The sequence below is a fragment of the Porites lutea genome, chromosome 14, assembly GCF_958299795.1.
Source record: "Porites lutea chromosome 14, jaPorLute2.1, whole genome shotgun sequence".
Taxonomy (NCBI): Eukaryota; Metazoa; Cnidaria; class Anthozoa; order Scleractinia; family Poritidae; genus Porites; species Porites lutea.
Window position 1 is genome coordinate 5431932 of NC_133214.1, and position 26825 is coordinate 5458756.

Here is a 26825-nt window from a genome sequence, read left to right on the forward strand (position 1 = left end):
TAGATTTCCTGCAAATTGAGGATATATTTAAATGGTAGTGGTCTCACAGTCAATCAATCAATCAATCAATCATATGCATATCTTTATTTCAATTCGGATATTAGAGCAGCATTTCTGCTAGTATCTCTGAAAGAAAGATAATAAATACCATGAAATAAATATAGAAATAGTGCAATTAAAATACATGTGATATTGACATCAATTACACACATATAATATACTTCAAAGATAGATCAAGATTTAACAATTTGATTATTTCAGTGAACAAGTCTTTTATGATAAGTTTCGCCAGTTTCGAAATAATTGTCATCAACATTAACTGCATGTCGTTAGCAATCGAATAAATAATAATTTAACTCACAGTCAGAAATCTTCAGTCCTTTGAAAGACTGCTTTCACTAAACAAGACAATTTACAACTTTCCCTTGACGTTCAACCCATAAATCAACACATTTATAAGAAATCATCATAATGCATCACTGTTGTTCGGTGACCTGAATGACTTTATGACATGCGCCAGGTCTACCAGTCTACCATGCAAAATAGTTTGGTGCCAAAAACGCTCTGATACATGTACCTGCATATATGTTTTTCAATAATTATCCCCCTCAACGTCAGCAAATATAGTGACTTGTAAATTTTCAGTCTTGTTCAAATTTATTCTTGTTGCTGTTACAGATGTTGTTTCAAAACAAGAGTCTGCTGATAGAGATCACTCAAAAACAGCAGGTAAAGAAATAGGTTATAGTCTGTGAACTGAGTCCTTTATAGTCAGTAAGAGCCCTTGATGGACCTTTGTCACATGGCGCCCATTTTGTCCCAAGAAACTGAAGTAGCTTTGTTATCTGTCTAGCCTCGTTCCCAAGTTTTTCAGTGCAAGGTTGAGGGTCGTAACTCGAAGTGTTTTCAGTCTCTCAGGACAATAATAAAACATTTATACAAAATCATCAGATTGCATATCTCTTCAAAGAGAAAGTTCATGAAATTTATGGTATTTAGTATCCGACAGTGCCGGATCCAGAACTTGAGATAAGGGGGGGCTCGGTCATCCAGACCTTAGATAGGGGGGGGGGGGAGAGCGGTCTCCAAAAAAAATTTTTTCGGCTCTTCAGGCCTCATCAGTTTAGTCTAAAAACTAGAGAGGGGCCTGGGCCCCCTGGGCTCCTCCCCTGGATCCGCCACTGTCTGATATCCAAACCACCGTCACAGTTGTGATCTTCTTTGTTTTCTTTTTATGAATTATTAATGAGTTTTAGAATGGATCTGCTTAAACTCTCTGTAATATCTTTATTCATGTGTTTGATTATTGTTTTTTTTTTTATGGTGGTTCTCGAAGTGAATGCAAACTGAAATTCAGATGTAAACATGCAAATGGCATTCAAAATGCCTACAGTCCCATGTTTTCTGAGCATTGCGAGTGTGGACAAACCTACTTACCATAAAAATCTAATTAAATCATTGCTAAAAATACTTGTCCAAGTTTGCAGGGTACTTTAGCAAAATGAAATGTGGAGGAATGTAGTGTGCATTGTTTTGCAAAAGAGCGCATAACGTCGTGACAGTGAATATTTTGTAACACGGAGTCTTGGCTCTGTTCGTAGGTTAGGTAATTAGCTTTAAATCGTAAGGTTCATTGTATAGGCCACTTTTATATTACCCATAATACACCTTGGTTACCACCCATAATTTGGCAAAGTATTGTTTTCGCTTTTAAATTACTTTGCAAAATTTGCCTGGAGTGAGGCTTGGAGTACAAGGCGTGTATTATCAGCTGTATCATATATAGAAGCGGCGAATTGCATTTAATTCATATATGTCAAATGAACGTTTCAGATGACGTAACCCACTGATTAAACTGATCTGATCATGCGCAGTTTTGGTTCCCGTGTCCGCAGAAAAATAATTTCTCAAACTTGTTCGTAAAGAGAAAACAACGAAAATCATAACTCACCGTGACAGTGGTTTGGATATCAGATAATTATTATCATAAAATTTTGCGAAATTTATCTTTGACTTTCTCCATCAAATTGTGCCATAAATGATTGATTAAGCGCCGCGGGGCTTATACGAGAGTGGCGCTCATTTGAGAGCAGCACTATGCACGATTTAGTATGGTATGAAATATGTTCACTTCGAACTGTTATATGAACCTGGTTTCAAGAGTTTCCCTACATTAAAACTTTAGAACTCACGAGTTGGTTGAAGTCCTATTTTTCAAGCGATATCAAGCGCTGTAACAGAGGTGGGGCTTTAATATGTAAATATACCCAAATTAGTTCCACGGCGGTGCTTATTCACGTTTATTAAATTATTTTCGGTATAGGTGCTGCGCTTAGTAGATTATTTATGGTAGTTCATTTGATAAAAAGCTACATCAAAAACTCCAGTCAGTATTTCATCCGATATCCAGACTTGTGCACCTCGAAGTTGGTCTTTAAAAACTCAGCTACGCCTCATTTTTCAACCCACTTCTCGGTGTCTGGATATCAGATGAAACCATGCCTGTCGTTTTTGATATATTACTTTTCAAACTCATTAATTATCCATGATCATGCAGTCAAAAGCCATTAAATTACAACCATTTGGGTCAGGTGGATGAATCTTGATACCTAATGAAACACCAGGTACATTTGTAAAACACCACCAGGTTTTCATCTGAGGTGAAACATGTTTTTCATCTGAGATCAAACACTTGCATTTTAATGGTGTTTTATTGATTACCGCAACTCATGGAAACAAATAATGAAATACCAGAGAAAACATTTCGCTGCATAATTTCTTATTGTTTTATTTGAGAAGACATCACGGTCTCGTGCTTTCAACTGTTTCTTAGTGTTTGGAACCTATGATGAAACACTCTCCCTCGTTTTTTACATATTACACGAAAATCTCTATAGTGTCTTAGTTAATGTAGATTCAGCAGGGCAATGAATCATTTTAAAGCTACAGTTTTTGGTACTGTTGTTAAATATGGAGAAACCAGTCGATGGTTCCAAACACGGTGAGCTTTAAAGGGACTGGTTCACGATAATGCGCATGCGCGCCGTTTGTCTCTTCAGAATAAATTTGTCTGGTCAACACTAAATTCGAAATCGCCATTACCGGTACAATCATTGAAAATCCTTCGTTTTATTCGGACATCCGTCGCTTTGGCCGGTCTAGTTATACTTCGGTAGTGGTGATTAACGTGTAGTTGTGTCGTTCGACTGGTTACGTTTTAAGAAGACCCAAAAAATAATGTTTTGATCATGGAGGTTCAGAAGAGCATCGTGGCCGTCCGGCAACAGGACGTTCTCAAGAGTCTTTGGAGATAGAGAAGCTTAGCCTATCGATCTGGTATGGTTCTAGGAGTAGTGTGTGGCTTACGAAAAGTATACACGACACTTGGAAAGTGGTTAAAGGCATGAGTTCGTTCAACTTTGATTTGATTTTTGACTCCGACCTGTAGTTATACCACAACAGGCCGCGCGATCTTCACCGATCTGGTACACTTGAAATGTTCCTTGTATCTTTGCTTTACGATCGTATATGTTTAAGAATTGATGTGTTTAAAATAAATTATTGCCTGAGTATTCTGTTTATAATCTAGCTTCTTTATGTGCGCTACTCGATAACATTTGTTTTGCGGAACACTGACCCGATGCAACGCGAATGAATTTGTTCATTTGCTGATAAGCATTTGAAATTTATGCTCAATTAAGGATAATCTTTAGACTCATACGTTGTACGTTTTTGTGACCGGTCAGGTGCTACTTGTAGGTATTTCTGGATTTATATAAGGCGAACTGAGAGAACAGTAATAAGATGTTTGTTTACAAATTTTGTTTGCCGATCGGTGACTGCTTTGTTAGCGTGGGTACGACCTCGTAAAAATACACGTTGGTAAATGTTTGTTTCAAAGCAGGACAGGGCTGTAAATCTTACTCTTATCGGCTGCAACATATATCTGAGGAGTAGCAAAGAATAAACTTGAATTATGGGGATAAATAAAATCAAACCAAATGCCCGGAAATACTCTCGCGTCGCGAACAATTAGTTTGAATTTTGTAAATTTACTTGCATGCATCTAACTCACTTCCGATTGGTTGAAAAACAATCAGCTACTGTCAGAACTCACACATGCGCATTATCGTGAACCAGTCCCTTTAACTAGATGAAACACGTTTCCAACATGGCGGTCTACTCACGAGCTGACCTGCTTTAATGCGCATGCGTTAAACAACAACCGCTGACAGATAAATAGCGAATACATAATTACTGTAACCGTTCAGTGTCTTAGACTCCTTATTACAAGGTGTAACAAACTCACTTATTGAAGTCTAAAGTGATTATTAATCTCGGCTCCGCAAAATAACATGATTTTTCAATGTCTATTTATTAATTGTCCGTGCTAAATAATTGATCTGCTCACCACCTTGTAACGACAAATCACTATATTTTGCTCACCCTCGTAAGTTATGTTTTCACAACGGCTTAATAGACTTGGTCTTCAGCTATGAGTGTGTTCATGCACCAACAATTCTCAAGTTGAGATTGACACCCATGGCTGGGGACATTGTCAATGACCGTGGCGATCAGTGTACGAAGCCCTAGAGCAGCTCCTTGCTTTGTTCCACAGGCTACGTCTGATATTCACGAGTGTAGTTGATTTTAAAATTCCTCCACCAAATGATTCATACCTTAATTTATTAGACTATTAATTGAATTTTATTCGCCATAATGTATCTGTATACGCTGTAGTTTTTGTTAATGTTATGATTTTGGTGAAATGGTTAGGATCCGAGATGTCAGAATCTTCACAGGATGGCAGCTGTGATGACATCACAGCCCAGGTTATAACTGGAGTCCCATCTAAATATGATAAAAGCAACCTTCAAGGGGACCCTCCTGAGCTTAATAAAGGTCTTCCATCCTCCGCTGATATTAAGGCAATAACCAAACCTTCAAAAGATGCTGATCTGCCTGTTGACGTTCTGTTACTTACAGTTACAAACTGTGAGTTGTTAGCTTGTTATAGTGAGCTAAAAAAGCCCTATAGATGTTGGTTTGATGGTCTTGGCTATGTTTACTTTTCTGATGTGGGTGAAAGTCAAGAGGAGTTAAAAGTTGCTTTACTAAGATGTCACAAAAATGGTATTGGTCCTGGTGGTTCTCTTGTATCTGTAAAGAATGCAGCCTCTGTGCTACGACCCAAAGCAGTCATTTCAGTAGGCACATGTAGTGGCCTAGATCCTGCAAAATCCAAGTTAGGAGATGTTGTTGTGTCTGCCAAATTAGCAACATATGCATCGAAAGTAGTGACCAGCAATCAAGAGCAGTCAACGGGTATGAGAAGTTATGTGAGCAAACGCTTTCTGAATGTCATTAAAAATTGTACTGATGGCTGGCAAGCACCTTTGAAAGACCCTGAAGCTCAGCAAGTTCAAGTTTATACTGATGCTGAGTTTTTGAGTGGACCAGAACAAATCAGAGCTGAGTGGCGGGGTGTTCAACTTGCTGAAACCAATCCTCAGGCTATGGCAATCGAAAATGAAGGAGAAGGTGAGTAGACTTTTTTAATATCCAGCCAGCCTTAGGAAGTGTATGCAGTCAGATCTCTTTATCTCTATAGATATGTTGGTTGCTTTGTATTCAGTGTTAATCTCAAGGCTTTGTGTCGATTGTTTGCTTGTTTGAGTTTAATTTTATAATAATTTTTTGCTGAAAAGATGGGCCTGCCCTCCCAATTTATGGGTCTTCATTGCTCAGTTGTTAGAACACTGTCGTGCTAACAGAGAGGCCATGGGTTCAAATTCCCTTGAAACTCCCCCCCCCCCCCCCCCCCCCCGCCGCCTTAGTGTTTTTTTTTAGGTTGATTGGCAATCATTGCAAAGATTGCTATTACAATATTATTACAACAACTATATTTGCAAATTAAACCCATTGACCAAAGATAGGTGTGGAAAAGGTGCCTGGTGAAACGGAAGGGACTTGCAAGCGAGCCTAGAAGGTCTCTGTGTCCTCCTGGTTACAAGTTTATTGACTTTCCACTACAAGAACGGATAGGTGGAGGCATTGGACTACTGTACAAGGATTCACTTCGTGTTAGCACGACTCGAGATGGAATTCAAGAGTCGCTTGAATTTTGCGAGTTGTTGGTCCAAACGTCGACTTCCCGCAAGATACGGCTTGTGATCGTCTACCGTCCACAGAATTGTGATGACCACCGCAGGGTTCCCATTAACACTTTTCTGATGGAGTTTTCTGACCTGATGGAGTCCACTATTCTATCCAAAGAGCCTTTGATTGTCGTTGGTGATTACAACATACATGTGGATGTTCCTAATGACACTGATGCACTTAAGTTTTTAGATCTGCTTGAGTCTCTCGGTTTGGAGCAGCATGTGACAGAGCCAACGCACATACGTGGTCACACCCTGGATCTTGTTATAACAAGAAAGATTGACGATATTCTGGCGAGTCCACCACGCGCCTGTCGCTATTTCTCCGATCATGCAGCTGTACATTGTCATGTTGCCATAAGTAAGCCTTCATTTCAGACTAGGATAATAAAGTTTAGGAAAACTAAATCCTTGGACGCTGAGAGCCTATCGAACGATGTAGTACTTACAGGGCTATGCGATCGAGGTAATAGCGATCCCATCACCCCACTGGACTTGGATGTACTTGTAGAGGATTACACGACCACACTCTCTCAAGTTCTTGATCGTCACGCACCTTTAAAAACCAAAACAGTGCGGGCTAGGCCCAAGGTACCCTGGTATACCAGTGAGATAGCCGAGGCAAAAAGGCGACGCCGGAAAGCAGAACGGAGATGGAGAAGAACACGATCACAGGAAGATTTGTTGGCATTCAAGAAACTGAAGAACCACGTTACTTATTTAAGTACACGGGCTAAGCGTGCTTTCTACTCAGACTTTGTGAACGACAATAGTGAAAACCAAGGAAAGCTATTCAGGGCCACTCGATCATTGTTACTTCCTAGGAATGAGTTGTGTTTTCCAGAATACACGGACAACTCAATCTTAGCCAACGATATCGGGCGGTTTTTCGACCGTAAGATTGCAAAGATTCGGGCAGAGCTTGATGCGTGTACTCTTCATCCTGGGGCGGTGGCTGAGGATAAAGTGTTTACAGGCGATAGGAAACTTGATCATTTCAATACGTATTCTGTGGAAGATATAAGGAAGCTGGTCAGTAGATCATCGAAGAAAAGCTGTCAACTTGATCCTATGCCGACCAATTTAGTAGTCGGCATGTCCGATATGCTTCTCCCCATCATCACTAATGTCGTGAATTCTTCACTTTCCTTGGGACACTTTCCATCTGACTGGAAAACGGCCCTTGTGGATCCAAGACTGAAGAAGACCAAGCAAGGGACTTCCTTATCCAATTTAAGACCTGTGAGTAATCTGCAATACCTCTCTAAATTGGTTGAAAGGGCAGTTTATGATCAGACAACCGATCACGTTACTCAGTCGGGTTTGTATCCCATCCTCCAGTCAGCCTATCGACTTGGTCATAGCACAGAGACTGCCCTATTGAAGATACAGAATGACATACTAGCTGCAATGGACAATCAACGAGTTACTCTTTTGGTATTGCTAGACCTGAGTGCAGCATTTGACACGATTGACCACCAAGTGTTGTTGAATCGCCTGTGCGTGACGTATGGAATTACAGGTACCGCTCTTAAATGGTTTCACTCGTATTTATCAAACAGGAAACAGCGAATCCTGATTAACGGGAGCTATTCGAGTGACTTTGATCTGCCTCAAGGGGTACCTCAAGGATCATGTCTTGGTCCCTTGCTCTTCACGTTGTACGCAAGTAAGCTCTTCAATGTTGTTGAATCCCATCTCCCTAACGTTCACGCATACGCTGATGATACGCAGCTCTATATCTCATTTAAGCCGGATGGTTCTGCTACTGAGACGGATGCTGTTGACGCTCTACAAGCTTGCATCAGAGACATAAGAACCTGGATGGTCCAAGACAAACTTCGGCTGAACGATGCTAAGACCGAGTTTCTTATTATAGGTACACGCGCACAGTTAAATAAGGTTATGATAAGTGACTTGCAAGTAGGTGAGGTAAAGGTTTCTGCGGTTTACTCTGTTAGAAACCTGGGTGCTTGGTTTGATGCAAACATGAATATGACCACACATATTAACAGCATATGTCAGAATATTTATTACCATCTACATAACATCCGGCGTATTAGAAAGTATTTATCATATGATAATAGGAAGTCCATTGTACAGGCTATTATAATGTCACGATTAGACTATTGTAACGGTCTATTATATGGTACGCCCGCTGTTCATCTTGGTAAGCTGCAACGCCTGCAGAACGCGGCAGCTCGGCTGGTATGTACTATATCTAGGTATGATCCTATCACACCATCCCTGATCAACCTGCACTGGCTTCCGGTTACCCACAGAATAGAATTCAAGATAGCAATGCTAGTTCACAAATGTATCTACGGCGTCGCACCACAATATCTTTTAGACTTGATAAAAATCAAAGAGAGCTCGCGGTATCAGTTGAGATCATACCGGGGCATACTCCTAATGGACAATACCTATAGAACAAAAAAGACACTCGGGGATAGGGCGTTTGAAAATGCTGCGCCCAAAGTATGGAATCGACTCCCTCTAGAAATTAGACAATGTCAATCATTGAACATTTTTAAAGTTTTACTAAAGACACATCTTTTGAAATTAGCTTTTTATTAGTTCTTTTATTAACTCATATTTTTACTTTTATTGTTTTCCGAAAATTGTAAATTATTATTATTATTATCATTATTTGGACTAGCCATTTATTACTTTAAGATTTTAGTGTTGTAATGCGCACTCGATCATATCTTTATCGCATGCTAGACTGCGCAATATAAGAAATAAACATTATTATTATTATTATTATTAGAAGGTAACCATGACAACCCTGTGAGTGGCACCGACCAGGCACTGTCACACTGAGACCTTCAGTGGAGAAATGTGTAGATGCTTACCAAAAAACACCCAAAGGGAAGGAAGGGCTGGGGGCAAAAAATGCGAAAGCAACATAGCAACATGAGCAAAATGATTGACTATAGGGAAAGTGCTGTAAAATACAGTGAAACCTCTATTAAGTGGACACCTTCGGGACCTTCCCAAGTGTCCGCTTAATTGAGGGTGTCTACATAGTAGAGGTTTGTAAAAATTGCGCAGTGTTTGTTAACGATTAACATTCAGCGGTTACTCGTTACTGTGATAAAGTTGCATGTCGTTTAGGAAGCTATCCAGAGTTCAACTTCATTACCTTTCATTACCAACTTTAATTTGCTTCCAAATACAAAAACATTAACTGACTACAGTAGTTAGTAAAATGGGTTTTGTGGCGCAATTTTCGGATTTAAAAAATTCCAATACTTCTAAGAATAAAATCCCTGAATATGCAAAAGACTTCAAAAAAGAATGGCTTTACATAACAGGGATTAATAAGAAGTGTGGTGATTTTATGAAAAAGCTTGGAGAAGATACTGATTCTTTTGAAAAAGTTTTTTCATCTCCAAGAGCAAAAGCACTTATTGAACATTTTAAAAATGTTTTGGAGGCTCAAAAAATGGGTAAACTTCGAAATATTAGTGATTTTTATTTTAAATATATTGATATTAGTAACATAGAATGTTTAGAAGAACAACTGGATAATTATAGAGATTTATATGTAGATCCAAATAGTTATCAGTTTGATGAGGAATCTTATGAATTAAATATAGATATTGACTTTCCAGGTTTTAGAGAGCTTTTTAATTTGATTTGTTTATTTAATGATAAAATAAAAAAAGAAGAACATATTGTTAATATTTTTGATAGTGATAGTGATAGTGATAGTGATGATTTTTAGAATAAAATTAATTATTTAAAGGTTTACGTCTTTTAATATAATTAGTTATTAGAAGACGTCATGTCTAACCAAGCAAATGGTTCGTGGGGTAGTGCACCCTTTATAACAGATAATGAATATAAGAGTTTATCTTTGGATCAATTAAGATATATATTAAACGAGAAGAAAAAAGAAATAAAGAAAAACTATAAACAATTAAGTGAAAAAGAAAAAATAATTAGAGATATAAGAAAACTAGATAAGCTTAATGAAAAAGTAAAAAAAGGAGTAGATATAAAGAAGGAGTATAAGAAAAAGAAAAGGATAAAATCATTTGATGAGTATTTTGAGGAATGTATAAAAAATAAAAAAATACCCAAAGATACTCCAGTCTATTTAAGAGAAGCTCTTGAAAGAGCAATGCGAGAATATGACCAAGGACTTGTAAAAGAAAAATCATCTCTTTCAGGTTTTGCAAATAAATACACGATTGAAGGAGTTTTTGGTCTTAAACCAATTGAATATTTTTACCAGATACATGAAACTTTAGTTTATTTTTTGACTTATCATAGAAATATCAAATATAAGTTCGTTTTAGTTTGTTTGATGGAAAAACAAGAAATAGAAAAAGCACAAGGTATTATAGATATAAAAGAAGATAAGGCTTATTTTAATTCACCAACAATTATTAATCTAGAATCAGATGATGTTGAACGATTAATATTTAGTAGTAGAGAAAGTATTTTAGGGCAAATGGAATCATATTCAGAAAAAGGAAGTAATTGGGTATTTAAAGAAGTGGTAAAATTTGAAATTCATACTGTTGAGTATAATCCAAATAATGGATCGTCTTATATTGATCTACCTTCTTGGATAAAAAAAAAAAAAGCAATTGTTAACATTAAAAATAATGATGACAAATGCTTTCTTTGGTGTATTCTTAGATATCTTCATCCAAGAGATAGAGACGAGGAAAGAATAAAAGATTTAGAAAAGTATGAGTTTTCACTTAATACTAAAGGAATTACTTTTCCAATGAAAGTAAATAATATCACTCAATTTGAGAAACTTAACCCAGAACTTCCAGGAATAAATGTTTTTTCTAATAATGACAAAATGATTATTTATCCTTTGAGAGAGGCAAAGAGAGATTGTAAAAATACTATTGATTTATTTTTATATGAAGAAGATGGTGCCTCACATTATACTCTTATTAAAAATTTTCATAGGTTGATAAGATCTCAAAAAACTATAAGTCATAATGGTGAAATATTTATTTGTAAGAGATGTTTTAGTCATTTTACTAAAGAAGAATTATTAGATAAACATATCAAATATTGTTCTAACAATCAAACAGCTCTTGTAAAAATGCCTGAACCAAACTCAATGCTATATTTCAAAAATTATCACAAAAAACTTCCTATTCCTTTTGTAGTTTATGCAGATTTTGAATGTTTTACTAAACCAATGAATAGTTGCAGTCCTAATCCAAAAGAATCATATAATTATAATTATCAGAAACATGAACCATCAGGATTTTGCTTTTATGTAAAGGGGGTAGTTGATAAAAAAATTAAACCAATTATTTATACAAAAACCTCTGAAGATGAAGATATATCAAAAGTATTTGTGGAAAAACTTGCGGAAGTAACTAAAGGAATTTATAACGATTTTTATCAAAAACCAAAACCTCTTAGACTAACTAGTGCAGAACAAAAATCATTTGAGAAAGCAGTTAATTGTCATATTTGTGGTGGTGAATTAAAAGAGGATAAAGTTAGAGATCATTGTCACTTTACAGGTCAGTATCGTGGAGCAGCACATAACAAATGTAATCTTATGTGTAAAAAACCAAAAGTATTACCAGTTATATTTCACAATCTTCAAGGATATGATGCTCATCTGTTTATAAAACAACTTGCTAGATTAGAAGGAGATTTAAGTTGTATTCCATCAACAGAAGAAAAATATATTTCATTTTCAAAAAGTATTAAAGTTGGTGAGTATCATTGTTTAAAACTTGGAAAAATGTGTCCAATAAATTTTGAAATACGATTTTTAGATTCATTCAAGTTTCTTCAAACATCACTTGCCAATCTTGTTTCAAATTTATCAAAAGAAGATTTTCATAATACAAATCATGTATTCAAGAAAAATGTAGATCTACTAACTCGTAAGGGAGTTTATCCTTATGATTATGTTTCATCACTTGATAAATTATCAGAAACACAACTTCCACCCAAAGAGGAATTCTATTCAAAACTAAATGATGAAGATATTAGTGATGAAGATTACAAACATTCAATTAAAGTCTGGAATACATTTGAATGTAAAACAATAAGAGATTATCACAATCTTTATCTGAAATCTGATGTTCTACTTCTAGCAGATGTATTTGAAAACTTTAGAAAAACTTGTCTCAAACATTACAAATTAGATCCAGTTCACTATTACACATCCCCAGGTCTAGCTTGGGATGCATGTCTAAAAGAAACAGGTCAGCATTTACAATTATTACATGATTATGATATGTTAATGATGTTTGAGCAAGGTATTCGTGGTGGTATAACACACATATCAAAAAGATATGCGGAAGCGAATAACAAATATATGAAAGATTACAATCCTGGAAAGGAGTCAACATTTATTCAATATCTCGACGCAAATAATCTTTACGGTTGGGCAATGTCTCAACAACTCCCAACACATGGATTTAAATGGATGAAAGATATAACATTAGAAAAGGTAGATGAAATACTAGAGAAAGCAAATCATAGTATGTCAAATCTTGGGCGAATAGGATATATATTTGAAGTTGATTTGGAATATCCTCCTCACCTATGGGAAACACATAATGGTTATCCTCTAGCACCAGAGAAGATGATTGTTAATGGTGTTGAAAAGTTAATTAGTCATTTTAAACCCCGAAAGAATTATGTTGTGCATTATCGCACTCTTAGACAATGTCTTGAGTTGGGTATGAGGCTTACTGCTGTTCATAGAGGAATTTCATTTTATCAGTCTCCTTGGATGGAGCCATATATCAGAAAAAATACTGAACTTAGAAAGACAGCAGCCAACAATTTTGAGAAAGACTTTTTCAAATTAATGAATAACAGTGTCTTTGGAAAAACAATAGAAAATATAAGGAAAAGACAAAATATACATCTTATAGATAATCGTAAGAAAGCTGTCAAACTATCAAGTAAACCCAACTTTGATAGATGTACAATATTTGATCGCAATCTTATTGCTATTCATATGCTAAAGACAGAGGTTTATTTTAACAAACCAGTTTATGTTGGTCAAGCAATTCTAGATTTATCAAAAACACTAATGTTCAATTTTCATTACACATACATGAAAAAGAAATACGGTAAAAAAGCAGAATTATTGTTTACAGATACGGATAGTCTAATGTATGAGATTAAAACAAAAGATTTTTATCTCGATATATGTCCTGATGTAAGAGGTAAGTTTGATACTTCTGATTATCCTCTCGTTCATCCTTCTGGGATAAGTACAGGAGTTAATAAAAAAGTGATTGGAATGTTTAAAGATGAAGTAGCAGGAAAACAGATAACACATTTTGTTGGATTGCGTCCCAAACTTTATAGTTTTAAAATTGAAGAGGATAGGGAAGTAAGAAAGTGTAAAGGAATAAAGAAAAATGTTGTGAAAAAGAAATTAGATTTTGATGATTATGTTAAATGTCTATTTTCAGGTGAGAAAGAAATGAGAAGTATGAAAATAATAAGAAGTGAAAAACATGATATATATTCTAAAGAAGTTAACAAAATAGCGTTAAGTAATGAAGATGATAAAAGAGAGGTACTCAAAGATAATATTCATACTTTAGCTTTTAGATAAAAAAAAATTATTTAAAAGTAAAAAAGTATTAAATAATAAAATGGTTTATACAGAAGAAGAAATAAAAAAATATTTAGAAATACTTCGTAATTATAAAGTTGAGAGGGATTGTTTCCCCAGTAAAACCCCGGGTCAACCTAAATGTAGAAATTGTCCAAATAATGAATTTTTTACAATTGATTATGGTCAAAAAATCTGTGATGAATGTGGTACATCAAACGGTCATGTATTAGGATTATTTGATGTAAAAGATTTGGATAGGTTGCATTATAGAAAAAAGAGTATTTACCATAGGAAATATCACTATGAGAAAAAGGTAAATGAAATTTTTAAAAGAATAAACCTAACTGATGAAGAAAAATGTGAACTTTACGATAATCTAACAAAAATAGACGATCGTAACATGGAAATACTGAACAAACAATACCTCAGAAAGAGAATGATAAATATTAATTATTTAACTAAAAAAATTTTGGAGGAGATGGGTTGTGAAAAGTATAAACTTATTGTATTTAAGATTAGTCCTCAAACTTTTGAGATTTATGAAAAATGGTGGGATAGTTATAAAAAGTTAAATAATTAGTTTTGAGAGGGAGACGTTGTGAAATTTTGTATAAAGATTAAAATAAATGAGTAACCAAGTTGTTGGAACATCTGAATTGTTTAATGATGGTAGTAATCTAAGTGATAAAGCAATTTATTATTATTATGAATTTCCTGATGGACAAGTATTTGAAGGTCGCATCAGATATGGAACATTAGAAACAAGAGATAAAGATCATAGGAGTTGTGGTCTTAGCCCTGTTTATAACCATTTAAAAAAATTTCCAGATATAAAACCAAAATTATTAACTGATGATACTCATTACAAAACAAAAAATATTATCCATTTATATAATAAAGAAAAATGCGTATAGAGATCAATCCTCATTCATTATTAAATCTAGAACATATATGTGAAGTTTTATACAAACTTCATCCATCTGTTTTAGATTACTTGGTCGAAATGGAAAGATCTTTAGGTGATATACTTGGGTTTATTAACCTTAACAATCCATCATTAGAAGAAAGAGAATTCTTAAGTGATATTGTTGAGGAAGTAGATTACTCAAAAGAGTTTGAGAAACCTGAGGAACTTGAGGAGCCAAAAGTTCCATTAAAAATAATAGAAGATTTGAAAAAACATGAAAACAGTTGTCGTTTTCATGAGTTAAGAAAATATATTCAATTAGATACTGATGAATATATACCTATGAAGATATATGTTGAAGTTGAAGATCCTATAATAGGAAAAAAACTAAAAGAATTGGTTGAAGCACTTGAAAAAACTAGAGCTCCCGAACAGTTTTATTATCATAAAAGAGAAGTAGATGAAGATGCTTATTTTGCAGAAGGTTATGACCTTAGAATGAATGAGGAACAGAAAAAACAATGGAGAGATTTTTATGATGGAGAAGATGTTGAAGGATTAGAAAAACTTTTAAGAGAGAAAAAGTTATATCCTTAATTTAATATAAAATTAAATGTTATTTAAAGAAATAAAATATAATATAAAATGGAAAACACTTTAGAAAAAGTTTTTATAAATAGACATCTTGGAATCAAGTTTAACTCTTATATTGATGAAAAACTAAGGGTTTGGTTCAAAGCTAAAGAAGTAGCTACTATCTTAGGCTACCGCGACACTAATCAAGCTATTCGAAAACATGTAAGTGAAAATCATAAAAGAACTTTTTTTTTTTGTTGCCCCGTCGAAACGACGGGTCAACAAATTGACACAAGAGGAAAATATTGTTTATTTGTTGATGAAGCTGGTTTCTATGAATAAGTTTTTAGTTCTAAATTACCTACTGCAAAATTCTTTCGTGAGTGGGTATTTACTAAGGTATTACCATCTATAAGAAAATATGGTTATTACAAAATGATGGATACAAGAATAAAACAAAGAGTTATAATTGATGGTGTAAAATACTACAAACATCCTGTTTTTAGCAATTATGCTGCAAGAAAAAATGGAGATATTTTAAGTTTAAAAAATAAAAAAATTATTAAAATGGGAAAATCTAGTGGTTATTTAAATTTTACCATTTATAATGAAAAACTAGAAAAAAGAATAAATTACTATCAACATAGATTTGTTTATGAGGTTTTTCGTGGGCCAATACCACATCGATTTGAGATTGATCATATAAATGCGATAAAGACTGATAATAGGTTAAAAAATCTTCAAATACTTACTCATAAGCAAAATGCTGAAAAAAGTAATAATAAGGCAATAATTTCTACCTGTATTGAAGATGGAAAAGAAAGAAGATTTATATCAATCAAAAAAGCTGCGATTGAATTAAATATTAGTGCTGCTATTATTTCAAATATTTGTTGTAAAAGAAAATCTTATAAAACAACAACTTCAAAGAAAGATAATCAAAAATATACCTTTAGATACTTATGATTAAATATTAACACTAATATTTAATCTATATTAAATTTATTTTTATACTTCTCCACAAAGTTATCCACACTAGATGGACATTGATCAATTATCATTTCATCTAAAATTTTAATACGATCTACAAACTCTTCTTTACTCCACTCATCTCCTCTGAGTGCTGATCGTAATTCAACGAGCACTTTTTCATAAGTAGTATAAGCCAGCTTTGTTGTTTCTATCTTCTTCTTAAAATCTTTCTTTTTTGTAATTCCAGCCATAATTACTCCTACACCATTGATTACTCCAAGAATAATAGGATTGAGTGTTATTCCTCCTGTTATAGTGCCAACAGCAATAAGAGACAAACTAGAAATAGAAAAAAAATTATCTAAAAATTTATAAGATTTATAAGATTTTTTATAACACCAATGTTTCTTATGGTAATGTTTATAAAGGTCTGTTATAGTTTTTATTTGCTCTTCTGATAAAGATTTATCGATATGATTAAATTCAAAAATACTCCTTTTACTACTATTTCTTTTCATTTATTCTTTACATTACATAACTTCCACTTAACTTTTCTTGAAGCATTACTTTGTGAAATTGAACAGAGTCAGTGTCGTAAAATTTTGGAGAGTACATTAATTTATTTAACACTCCATCTTCAGTTGTAAAATTAAAACCTTGAAAAAAGGATTTTTGAACGGCTGGTATAGTTAATGTTGCGCTGTAGTTACTTATTGAAACTTTTGTGACATTTGAATTAAAATCTTCTACCATCCATACAACAATCCTTTGTCCATTAAAACTACTTAGCATGGTAAAATTTTGAGTTGTTTTATTGACAGTTAAAGTTACTTTATTGTTTGATTTATTATAATCCAATTTTACTAAAATATTATTATTATCTGTATTTTCTTTAATCAGGCTAAAACTTCTATTTCTCCAATGATAAAAAGAAATGCATAAACTATATTTTGTAATATAATTAGGAAGAGTAAAACTAACAGTATAACCTTTTACATTTAAACCATAATTTGTTATATCATCTATGGTTCTATTAGGTATACCCACATCTCTTAGAGTATTACCAGTAATAGACGCTAAATAGTTAAAAACAACACCAGATACACCTCTACTTAATTTGTAATTATTTGCATCAGTAAAGTCATAAAATTCACTAAAGTATAATCTGTAAAGACTGTTTTTAGTGTGAGGAGCTAGTTCTTTTACAAAAGCAACTGTTGCAGCACTATTATCATTACTACGGTCAAGTTTGATATTTTTAATTTCTTTTTGATTTGCATTAATATCAACGTTGTACACTACTTCTGTTGGTTTGATGTCAAATGCGGTGTGATAATCGTAAACTTTATCTGGATCGATATTACTAAATGTACCAATAATACCATAAGCAATCATATAAACCCCTAAAAACTGTCTCGGATACGCATTCAAATTATATCCACCACGAAGAATATCAACCAAAATGTGAAGAAAAAACTTATTTCCAGATGACAACTTTCTGAAATTAACTATTATTCTGTGGTAGTACATAGTTTGTGTTTGCCCTTTTGGATCAGTATACCTATGGTATAGTTTTTTTACAACTACATTTCCAATTGATAATCCTTTTGAAGTTCCTTTGTCAACACTTATTTGAGTATTATTCCAAAGATTATAATCAGTGTTGAGTATTTCCAAACACAATGTGTAATCAGTATTTGCAGTTAGTCTGTAAAAATTAATTCCCATCTTATAAATATATTTACCTTGAGAATTTTTTATTATACTCATGTAAATAACTTTGTGGTTATAGTTGTGAAAGTTTCCTTTGTTTGGTGCTAAATCTCCTATACTTCTTACACCAAAACTAACTCCTCCATCCATTTCATCAGTCCATTGAGACCCACTTGACATGAGATAAGCAAACTCATTTTTGTAATGACTTGGTTGAACTGCAGTAAGATGAACTAGATTGTCGACATAACCTTTGTTTACTGAGTCTGTGTCTTGGGTTGGTACACCAAGATTCTCTATTTTATTACCGCCAAGGTTGACATCAGCTTTTACAACCCCACTTATTACAATTTTAGGTGTGTTGATTTCTATTCTCTTAAGTGGTTTGGTAATTGCTTTTGGTAGATCAGTGAATAGCCTACAAGTGATAGCAGTGTGATTTGGATTGTTACGGGTTCGCAGTTTTACTCCTGACATATCATAACTCCAAGACTTGTGAATGTTTAGTGACCAAGTGCCAGTGCGATTTCCACTTATCCAAAACTTAGAATTGGAATGAGAGACATCTCTAGGAATAAACCAAAGAAAGTCAACGTTTACGTTTCGAGAACCAAATTGAAATTCTATTTTGTTAATGTATGTGTTAGCAGTTGGTGTCCAACCTACAAGAGGTTGACCAGGTGCTGATGTTGTAAAAAAAAAGTCATCATATGATGAACTTGAGACAAACTGTAGATACAAAGTCGTTGGTGTATCTGGAGCTGTTATAGTAAATACACCACTTGAGGCGTCTCCAGAATGATGATCAAGGCGGTCTATTTGTTTACGTACCCATCCGCGATTAGCAGCTTGTTTATCTGTGGTGGGGTCCTTGAGGTTAACTATTTTATTGTTGTTAAGATTTAAGTTTCCAGTCATTGCAACAGTACCATCTTTTTCCAAGTAATCAGACAGGTCTGGACTTCCTCCACTATTATCATCCACATATTTTTTTGTTGCGGCGTCTGTGTTTGACACTGGAGTTGCAAGACCAACTATTTTATTATTACCAACATTAAGGTTACCAGTCATTGCTTCTGTTCCATCTTTTTTTAACCTCATATTTAAACGGTGATCCACATAAACTTTTGTAGCTGCATCAGTATTATTTTGTGGTTGACCTAAACCTTCAATAAGATTGTTACCCATATTTATGCCATTCATTGAATTTGTTCCATTTATTCTAAGAGAGTTTTTATCTACATAACCTTTTGTAGCAGCATTATGAGAATTTGTAGGATCTTCTAAAAATTTAATTTGATAATAATTTTTAGGACTAGGTGTTCCCATTTTAAGTGGACCTGTCATTGAAACACTACCATCTTTTTTTAAATAATTACTTAAATCTAAACTGCTTCCACTACTTCCACCAGAAGAAGTTATATCATCGACATACTTTTTGGTTGCAGCATCTGTGGAGTCTGTTGGTGGTCTAAGGTTAATTATTTTTTTATTATCCATGTTTAGATTATTAGTCATTTTATTTGTTCCAGCAACATGGAGATACTTCATATCTGTGAAAGCTAGTGGTGTTGGTTGATTGGAACCTGTTGGAGCTGGTAGATTTAATATTCGATTGTTGTCCATATTAAGATTTCCTTTCATTGGGTAGGATCCATCTGTGTCAAGAAATGTGTTGTCTACGTAATATTTTGTTGCTGGATCTTTAGAATCCTGTGGTGTTTTAAGATTTTTAATTCTATAACTATCATTCATATCAATGTCTGAATCAACTGTTAAATTTGATGTTTTTGGTGAACCACTGGAATTATCATCAACATACTTTTTTGTAGCAGCATCAGTATTAGCACTAGGCGCACCAACATTTCTTAGTTTTTTATTTATCATATCATAATCCCCACTTGAAGTGAGATTAAATCCAACTCCTGGAGCACCTTGAATTCCCTTAGCAAAGGGATGATCAAGAGATTGTTCGTTAAATATTCCCATTTTAATTATTGGTTAGATTACCAGTAAAGTTTTTTGCAATACGTTTTCGGGGTTTATCAACATATAGAAATGAATACGGTTGTTTAGTTGCTGAGTGGTAATCTTCTTTACTAACTCCCAACTCATCTGATATTCTTTTGGCTTCCCTCGATGATGGAAATTCATACAGACAGTAATGAGAACAATTTAGCCGAATGTCCTTTGGTGTTTTATAAAATGATTGACTGAGGTACACCACCGAACAATTCTTATGTCGTCCTTGAATGAAATAATCAATCAGTTGTCTCTGGTTTTTATCACAAACATAGTCATCGAATATCACAAGTTTTTGATTGTCTTCGTAATCCATTTCTGCCACTGGAATTATTTCATCATTACTAACATGAAGTATGTCATATCCCAGTTTATGACTTAACTCTCTCATTTTTTGAATTAGCTTTTGGTATTTGTCCTGTTCTAGATTACGCGCGTAAAGATAAATTTCATCATAATAAAGTAGTGGTTTGATTAACATATGATACAACAAATTAGTCTTACCACTTCCACTGTTTCCACAGATTAACATCCGAAATGTGTTTGATGGCATGTAAGAAAATAACTGTTTATATTTTTTATCTGGATTGTCTCCACTATCATAGTTTGGTATTTCCATTTTATCTAATATGTACATTAAATAAAAATGGAAGTTGAAGAATACAAAAAACTTGCAAGAAATAAAATTGAAGCTGATGATTTAACTCGACAGGTGAGAGATGTTATAAAAATAACAAAATGGCAAAAACAAGATGCTCGGGAAGGATTTAAGGAAACATTTAAACCACTTATTAAATCTCAAGATAGCATTAAAAAAAGTATTGATGAGCAACAAAACGCAAATATAGCTCAACTTAAAGCTAATCAACTTGCTCTTACTCAAGGTTTTGAACAGTTCAACCGATTAGCTGATATGAGAGAATTACCAGATTTGGGTGATTATGATAATGAAACAGGATGGGATGAAAATTGGTTACCAGGGGATAGTTCTAAAAAAGATAGTTATTTAAATTTAGAAAAAAATTTTGATGGGCACGATCTAGGAATATTAAGAGAATTTGAATACCCAAGACCAAATGATTTTTTTGAAGTTAATCCTAAAGATTTAGAACTAGCTTTAGAAGATTTAAAAGCTGATATAAAAAAACTAACTGGTGAAATTAGTGGTAGAAAGAAAGCTAAACATCCATCTACAATGTATGAAATTGAAACTGAAATTATAAAAAATAAAAAAGGAATACTAATGAAATATAAAAATACAATGAAAGATTACTTAAGATCGCTTAAATATAAGGTAGGAGAAGGTATTTACTTTAACAACCCGAGTCAACTTCTAAAAAGACTTGAATTACTCGGTGGTTCAATTCTTGCTGGAAATAATGGTGTAATACCTGAGTTTTCTCAAATAGCACATCTTCTCAACCAAATGGGAGTAATCTCAAAAAAACAACTTAACGATTTACTAAAAAGTTATATATCTATTAAATAAATGGAAGAACGAGCTATTCACATTTCCTCAATAAATAGGGAAAAAAGAGGAGTAAGCAAACCTGGTGATTTTAATATCAAGTTTAATCCAACTCTTAAACTTGACCCTGAAAAGAAACATCAACTTGCTCTTGATCGGTTGTCCATGACTTACTCTTGGTACAACATTAGAAGTGATTATGGAAACAATAAAATCAAATACACTCATGATGGATCTACCTGGCAAACAATTACTTTTACAGATGGAATGTACTCCTACTCAGATATTAATGATTACCTTCATCAATATATGTCTCAAAAGAATCATCACTCAACAGATTCAAGTGGAAAAAAAACTTATTCAATCAATCTAACTTTTATACTATCTACCTATCGAGTTCTCATATCACTTGATGGTGATTATCAACTTGATCTGAGAGGAACTAAATTCGGAGAGCTAATTGGATTTGAAAAGAAACTTATTACAAAAACAGAGTATGGCACAAAACTACCAAATATCACAAATTCAATTGATGTACTAAATATAAACACAACAGCAATAACTAATAGTATTGTAAATGGAATAAATACAAATACTATTGCTGTAATACCAACAGACAATCTCACAAGGTCTTTTCCATTTACTTTTGAACCTAAAAGACCATTGTATTGTGATGTCTCTTCATTTCACATTGATGAAATGAGAATCTATGTTACAGACTCACTTGGAAGCACAGGAAAAAATAACGGATTCCCATTTTTGGATATTTTAGGGTATTTAAAGAATACCCATAAAAATCCCAAATTTGGAAGAGTGAGACAAGTCCCAATCTGGGAACTTGGTTGGGAATTTCCTGGTTGGGACTTGTCTCACTTTGCCAAATTTGGGATTTTTATGGGTATTCTTTAAATACCCAAAAATATCCAAAAATGGGAATCCGTTATTTTTTCCTGTGAAGACCAGTAAATTTTAACGGTATAGATTGGTTTATGACTTTGATACTTCACTCAATGTAATGGGGGGATTGCATCCCCCCAAAACCCCCCTGCTGCTACGCTAATAATCATTTTGTATAACTATTAATATAAAATGATGCGACAATCAGAGTTTAAAATGAAACTTGACCCTGAATTGGGTAGATATACAAGACAACATATTTATGGAGAAGGAATGATGGATGTGTTTAAATCTGTTGGTAAAAAAATATTTGGAAAGACAATGAAAAAAGCTGCTAAAAAAAGTGGTGAAAAAGTACTAACAATGGCTGCAACAAAAACTGGTGAACATGCTGGTAAAAAGGCTGGTGATAAAATAGTGCAAATGTTATCCAAAGGGGAGGTAAAATCCACCCGAAAAACCCCTGCTAAAAAAGTTACTTTTAATAAAAATGTCGAAACAATAAGACAGCAGAGGTAGATCAAATGTTAAATAACCTTCTTAGTGGAGGCTCAACACGTAAGAGAAAGTTATATAATTATTAAAATAAAATGAAGTCTTTTAGAAATCCAAAATATTTAGATAGATATGAGGATGTTGTTTTTGACTTGGAACAGTCTCTAGATACGGCTCCAGCAAATGATGCGCACCAAACTAAAACAGGTCTTAGATTTGTAGCTGATAATACAGGAGAAACTACTCCTTTTGATTGGTATAAGCCAGACTATCAATGGATTTTAAAGTAAATAAGCTGGCAGATGGAGGAAATATTGCAGCCAACGATCATAATGGAATTGTAAATGGTAGTAACTCATTTATAGAAAAATTAAGTATCCTGGCAAATGGACGAGAAGTTTATAGTTGTAATTATGCAAATCATGTTGTAAATATTAAAAATTTGCTTGAGTATAATCCTTCATATGCTCAGAGTGTTGCTACAAACGAATTTTATTTTCTTGATACATCAAGAGCTGCAGAGGAAAGATCTGCTCAGGCAACTTATAATAAAGGTTTCGCTGCAAGAAAATTACTGCTAGGTACATCAACCACAGTAAACTGTGAAATTCCTCTTAATAGATATTCTTTCTTTGAAGCATTGGAAGACAAGCTGCTTCCAAATACAAAAATTGAGTTAAATATTGAAATTGAAAAAGATGCTAATTTAATTTTTCAAGCTGCTGATGATTGTAGAGTTATAATAACAAGACTACAACTTTTTATTCCAAAACTTACGTTTAATTCAGAAGGACAAAAGTTGTACATGGAAAATTATCTTAAACCTTACAAATGGACGTATTTGAATGAAGTAGTTGAGCGATCAAATAATTCACAGCAACAGACAGGACATTTTAGAATTACAAATGCTATTTCAAAACCAAGACATGTATTTGTTTTTGGAATTGATACAGCAAGAATTGATGCACAAACAGCAAATCCATTTTTATACGACACTTTTAATCTACCAAATAATGCTAATATGTCAAGATGTTACCTGGAAGTTGCAAATGGAAACGAATACCCAGATATTCACTTCAAACCTTCTACAGATATGTCAAGAGTTTTTAGAAATGTAATGTCATACGTCTATGCAAATAATGATTATCAAGGTGGAACATTACTTAATATAAGTAATTTCAAAACTTTATTTCCTTTTGTTTATTTTGACCTGACAAAACAAAAAATGGATATCAAAGATGGTGTTACAAAACTAGCATTTCATTATGAATTAACTGCTAATCCAAACGCTGATTATAATATTTACGCATTAGTCTTACATGAAAGAATAGCAGAAATATCACAGCAAGATGGAAAACTATTGCTAAGAGCTTAATATAACACATAAATAAAAATGGAAGTAGAAGAGACGCCTAATGAGTATGAAATGAAAAGATTAGCGTATGAAAATAAAGAAATTAGAAGAAAAGCTATATTAAAAGTATTAAACACAAAAATAGATAACTATATTCCCTCTATTGTTTTTATTACAGATTTTCAAGAAAAAAAATTTTCTACACTTTGTGTTGATAAAGTTAAACATAAATCATATAGTTTTACTATTAATTACAAAAAACCATATGAACTTCATCATTTTGTATTTTTTCTTACGAAAAAACAAATAAAAGAAAACCAAAAAGCAAGGAAAAAAAGAACTAAGTATACTATTACTTTTTCTGGTGAGCATTTTAAAAAAACATGTTTAAAATCATTAGAATTAACACAAAAAATAAATTATATCCCTAGGTATAAACTTTTATCTGCTGGACAAAAAAGTATTTTATACGATAATTTATATATTCTATTTAATGAATTAAATAATAATGATGACAAAAAATATCAAAAAAAAATAAATAAGGAAATAGATAAAATAAATAAAAAATTAAATCAAAAACCTATACTAGTTCCTAATAATTTAGGTAAACTTAATATACCACCAAAAAAACTCAAGAATAATTTCTTTTATACATTTTATACAGATTATGATGATATTGATAATACACCCAAAAAAAATACAACAAAAAAAATACAAATAAAACACCAAAAAATTAATCTTCCTAAAATTAAACCAAAACCTGATAAAAAAGCACTTAAAAAAATTTATGATTTAGATAAAAAAAGGGAATATGAGGAATCTAAAGAAGGTCGTAAGCTAAGAAAACAAAAACAAGAACAAGCTATTAATAAGCTTTTAAAAGAAAAAAAAGCTAAAACATTAAAACAATTTATATCTTTGCAATCTAAACAAGGTAACATTAATCTGGATACTATTGTTAAAAATACACTAAAAAAATATAAAAAACCTAAACCTAAGAAAAAAAGTATATTGGATGTAATTGATTTACCAAAACCACTTGTTATCTAAATAATAAAATAAAATGACTACTTATTTTGAATATGGTGTAACACTTACAGATGGGCAAAAGTCAAAACTGGCTTCTGCAATATTAAATAAATCACCACTAACTCTTCGATTAAAACACTCACATCTTCGTGGGCCTGATGAGTTAATGTTAACAAAAAGACAAATTTCTAAAATAAAAAAACCTATTGCAAATGGCACAGGATCAGATATAAAGATAAGTAAAACACAGATTAGACGTTCTGTAAAACATGGTGGAAACTTATTTTCATCACTCGCATCTCTTGGAGCTCGAGTACTACCTTACGCAATAAAAGGAGTTTCAAAAGTTGTTCCTGCATTAGCAACTGGTGCTGCCACTGCACTTGGAGAAATTGGATTAAATAAAATATTTGGAAAAGGAATCACAATTCCACAAAAGTTCTTATCAATGTTGCCAGCAATAAGAGGAGAATTAACAAAATCACAAATAGATCTAATAAACAAAATGTATCAATCTGGTGGGCGAGTGGTTATCAAACCAACTCATAAACAGATAGAAGGAGGATTTCTTGGAACTCTTGCCTCTATTGGAATTCCAATGGCAATTAGCCTGGTATCTAAAATGTTTGGATCTGGACTGCAGGTTGATAGACGAGGATCATCTAATACAGCAAATGTTTACGTTCCACATCCTCCCCCCCAACCCACACATGGTGAAGGTTATCCCTACTACTCACCACCTTTTTTAGGTACATGGTCCAACCCAATTGGAATGGGAGTAAAAAAAAAAAGTCCAAATCCAGGGGAAAAGGACTACTACTAGGAAAAAACAGCCCATTCAACTCAATTCCCATTCTCGGCACCATTTTGTAATTAAACCTCTATCCAACTTTGACCTCATGGAATGGATAAAAAGACTTGGTATTAATCATTTTAGAGGAATTTACAGTAGGGATGGGCTACCTCATAAGATAAAAAAAGAATGTGGAATAATCAATCTAGATGATATAACAGGTCCTGGAACACATTGGGTTTGTTATAGAAATATAGACAATGTAGTTGAGTACTTCGATCCATTTGGGTTGATAATGCCAAATGAAGCATTAAAGTATTTTAATACTTCTGGAAAACAAATAGTTTACTCAACAGATGAAATACAAAATCGTAGTACTGTTCTATGTGGTTATTGGTGTTTATATTATCTCTATGAGAGACAGCGGGGTAGTAGTATTTTAGATGTAATACATAACCCTCATTTTGATAATGACAACAGTGATTTTATAAAGGCATACTTTGGGGGGTAGTATATTTTTGATATTATTTTTAATATCAAAAATTAAATATTTTTCTCAATTCTATGAATAACCTTGTAATGATTATTTAGCGTTTTTTTGTTACAAAATGCTTTTGGACAATATTTACAAAAAATACGAACACCAGCCATATACTTATGTAATCTTTTACAAATATAATCATAATCATTGCTTAAAATAAATTTGTAACAATTTATTTTATATCTTTCTTTCATTTCTTTTTGCGCATATGAAATCTCATAGTAATTAGTTGGAGATTTAAATTCTATACAAAGGCCATTATAATCTTTATGATAATCTAGAATCATTAGATCTGGTGTCCCGCGCAAATAACCT

At 33.1% G+C, this 26825-nt stretch overlaps 2 protein-coding genes across 3 annotated transcripts in view; both read left to right on the top strand.

The window, feature by feature from the left end:
* Positions 1 to 682: 682 nt before the first annotated feature.
* Positions 683 to 26825, top strand: part of LOC140924635 (NLR family CARD domain-containing protein 4-like) — a 388290-nt gene continuing 362147 nt past the window's right edge. For both annotated transcript variants that reach the window (XM_073374662.1, XM_073374661.1), the window contains exon 1: positions 683 to 729. The gene's annotated coding sequence lies outside the window, so the exon portion shown is untranslated. The remainder of the gene's footprint in view (positions 730 to 26825) is intronic.
* Positions 4783 to 26825, top strand: part of LOC140925039 (NLR family CARD domain-containing protein 4-like) — a 93805-nt gene continuing 71762 nt past the window's right edge. Inside the window, exon 1 of the mRNA XM_073374999.1 lies at positions 4783 to 5541. Within this exon, the coding sequence (XP_073231100.1) occupies positions 4785 to 5541 (757 nt within the window). The 5' untranslated portion in view covers positions 4783 to 4784. The remainder of the gene's footprint in view (positions 5542 to 26825) is intronic.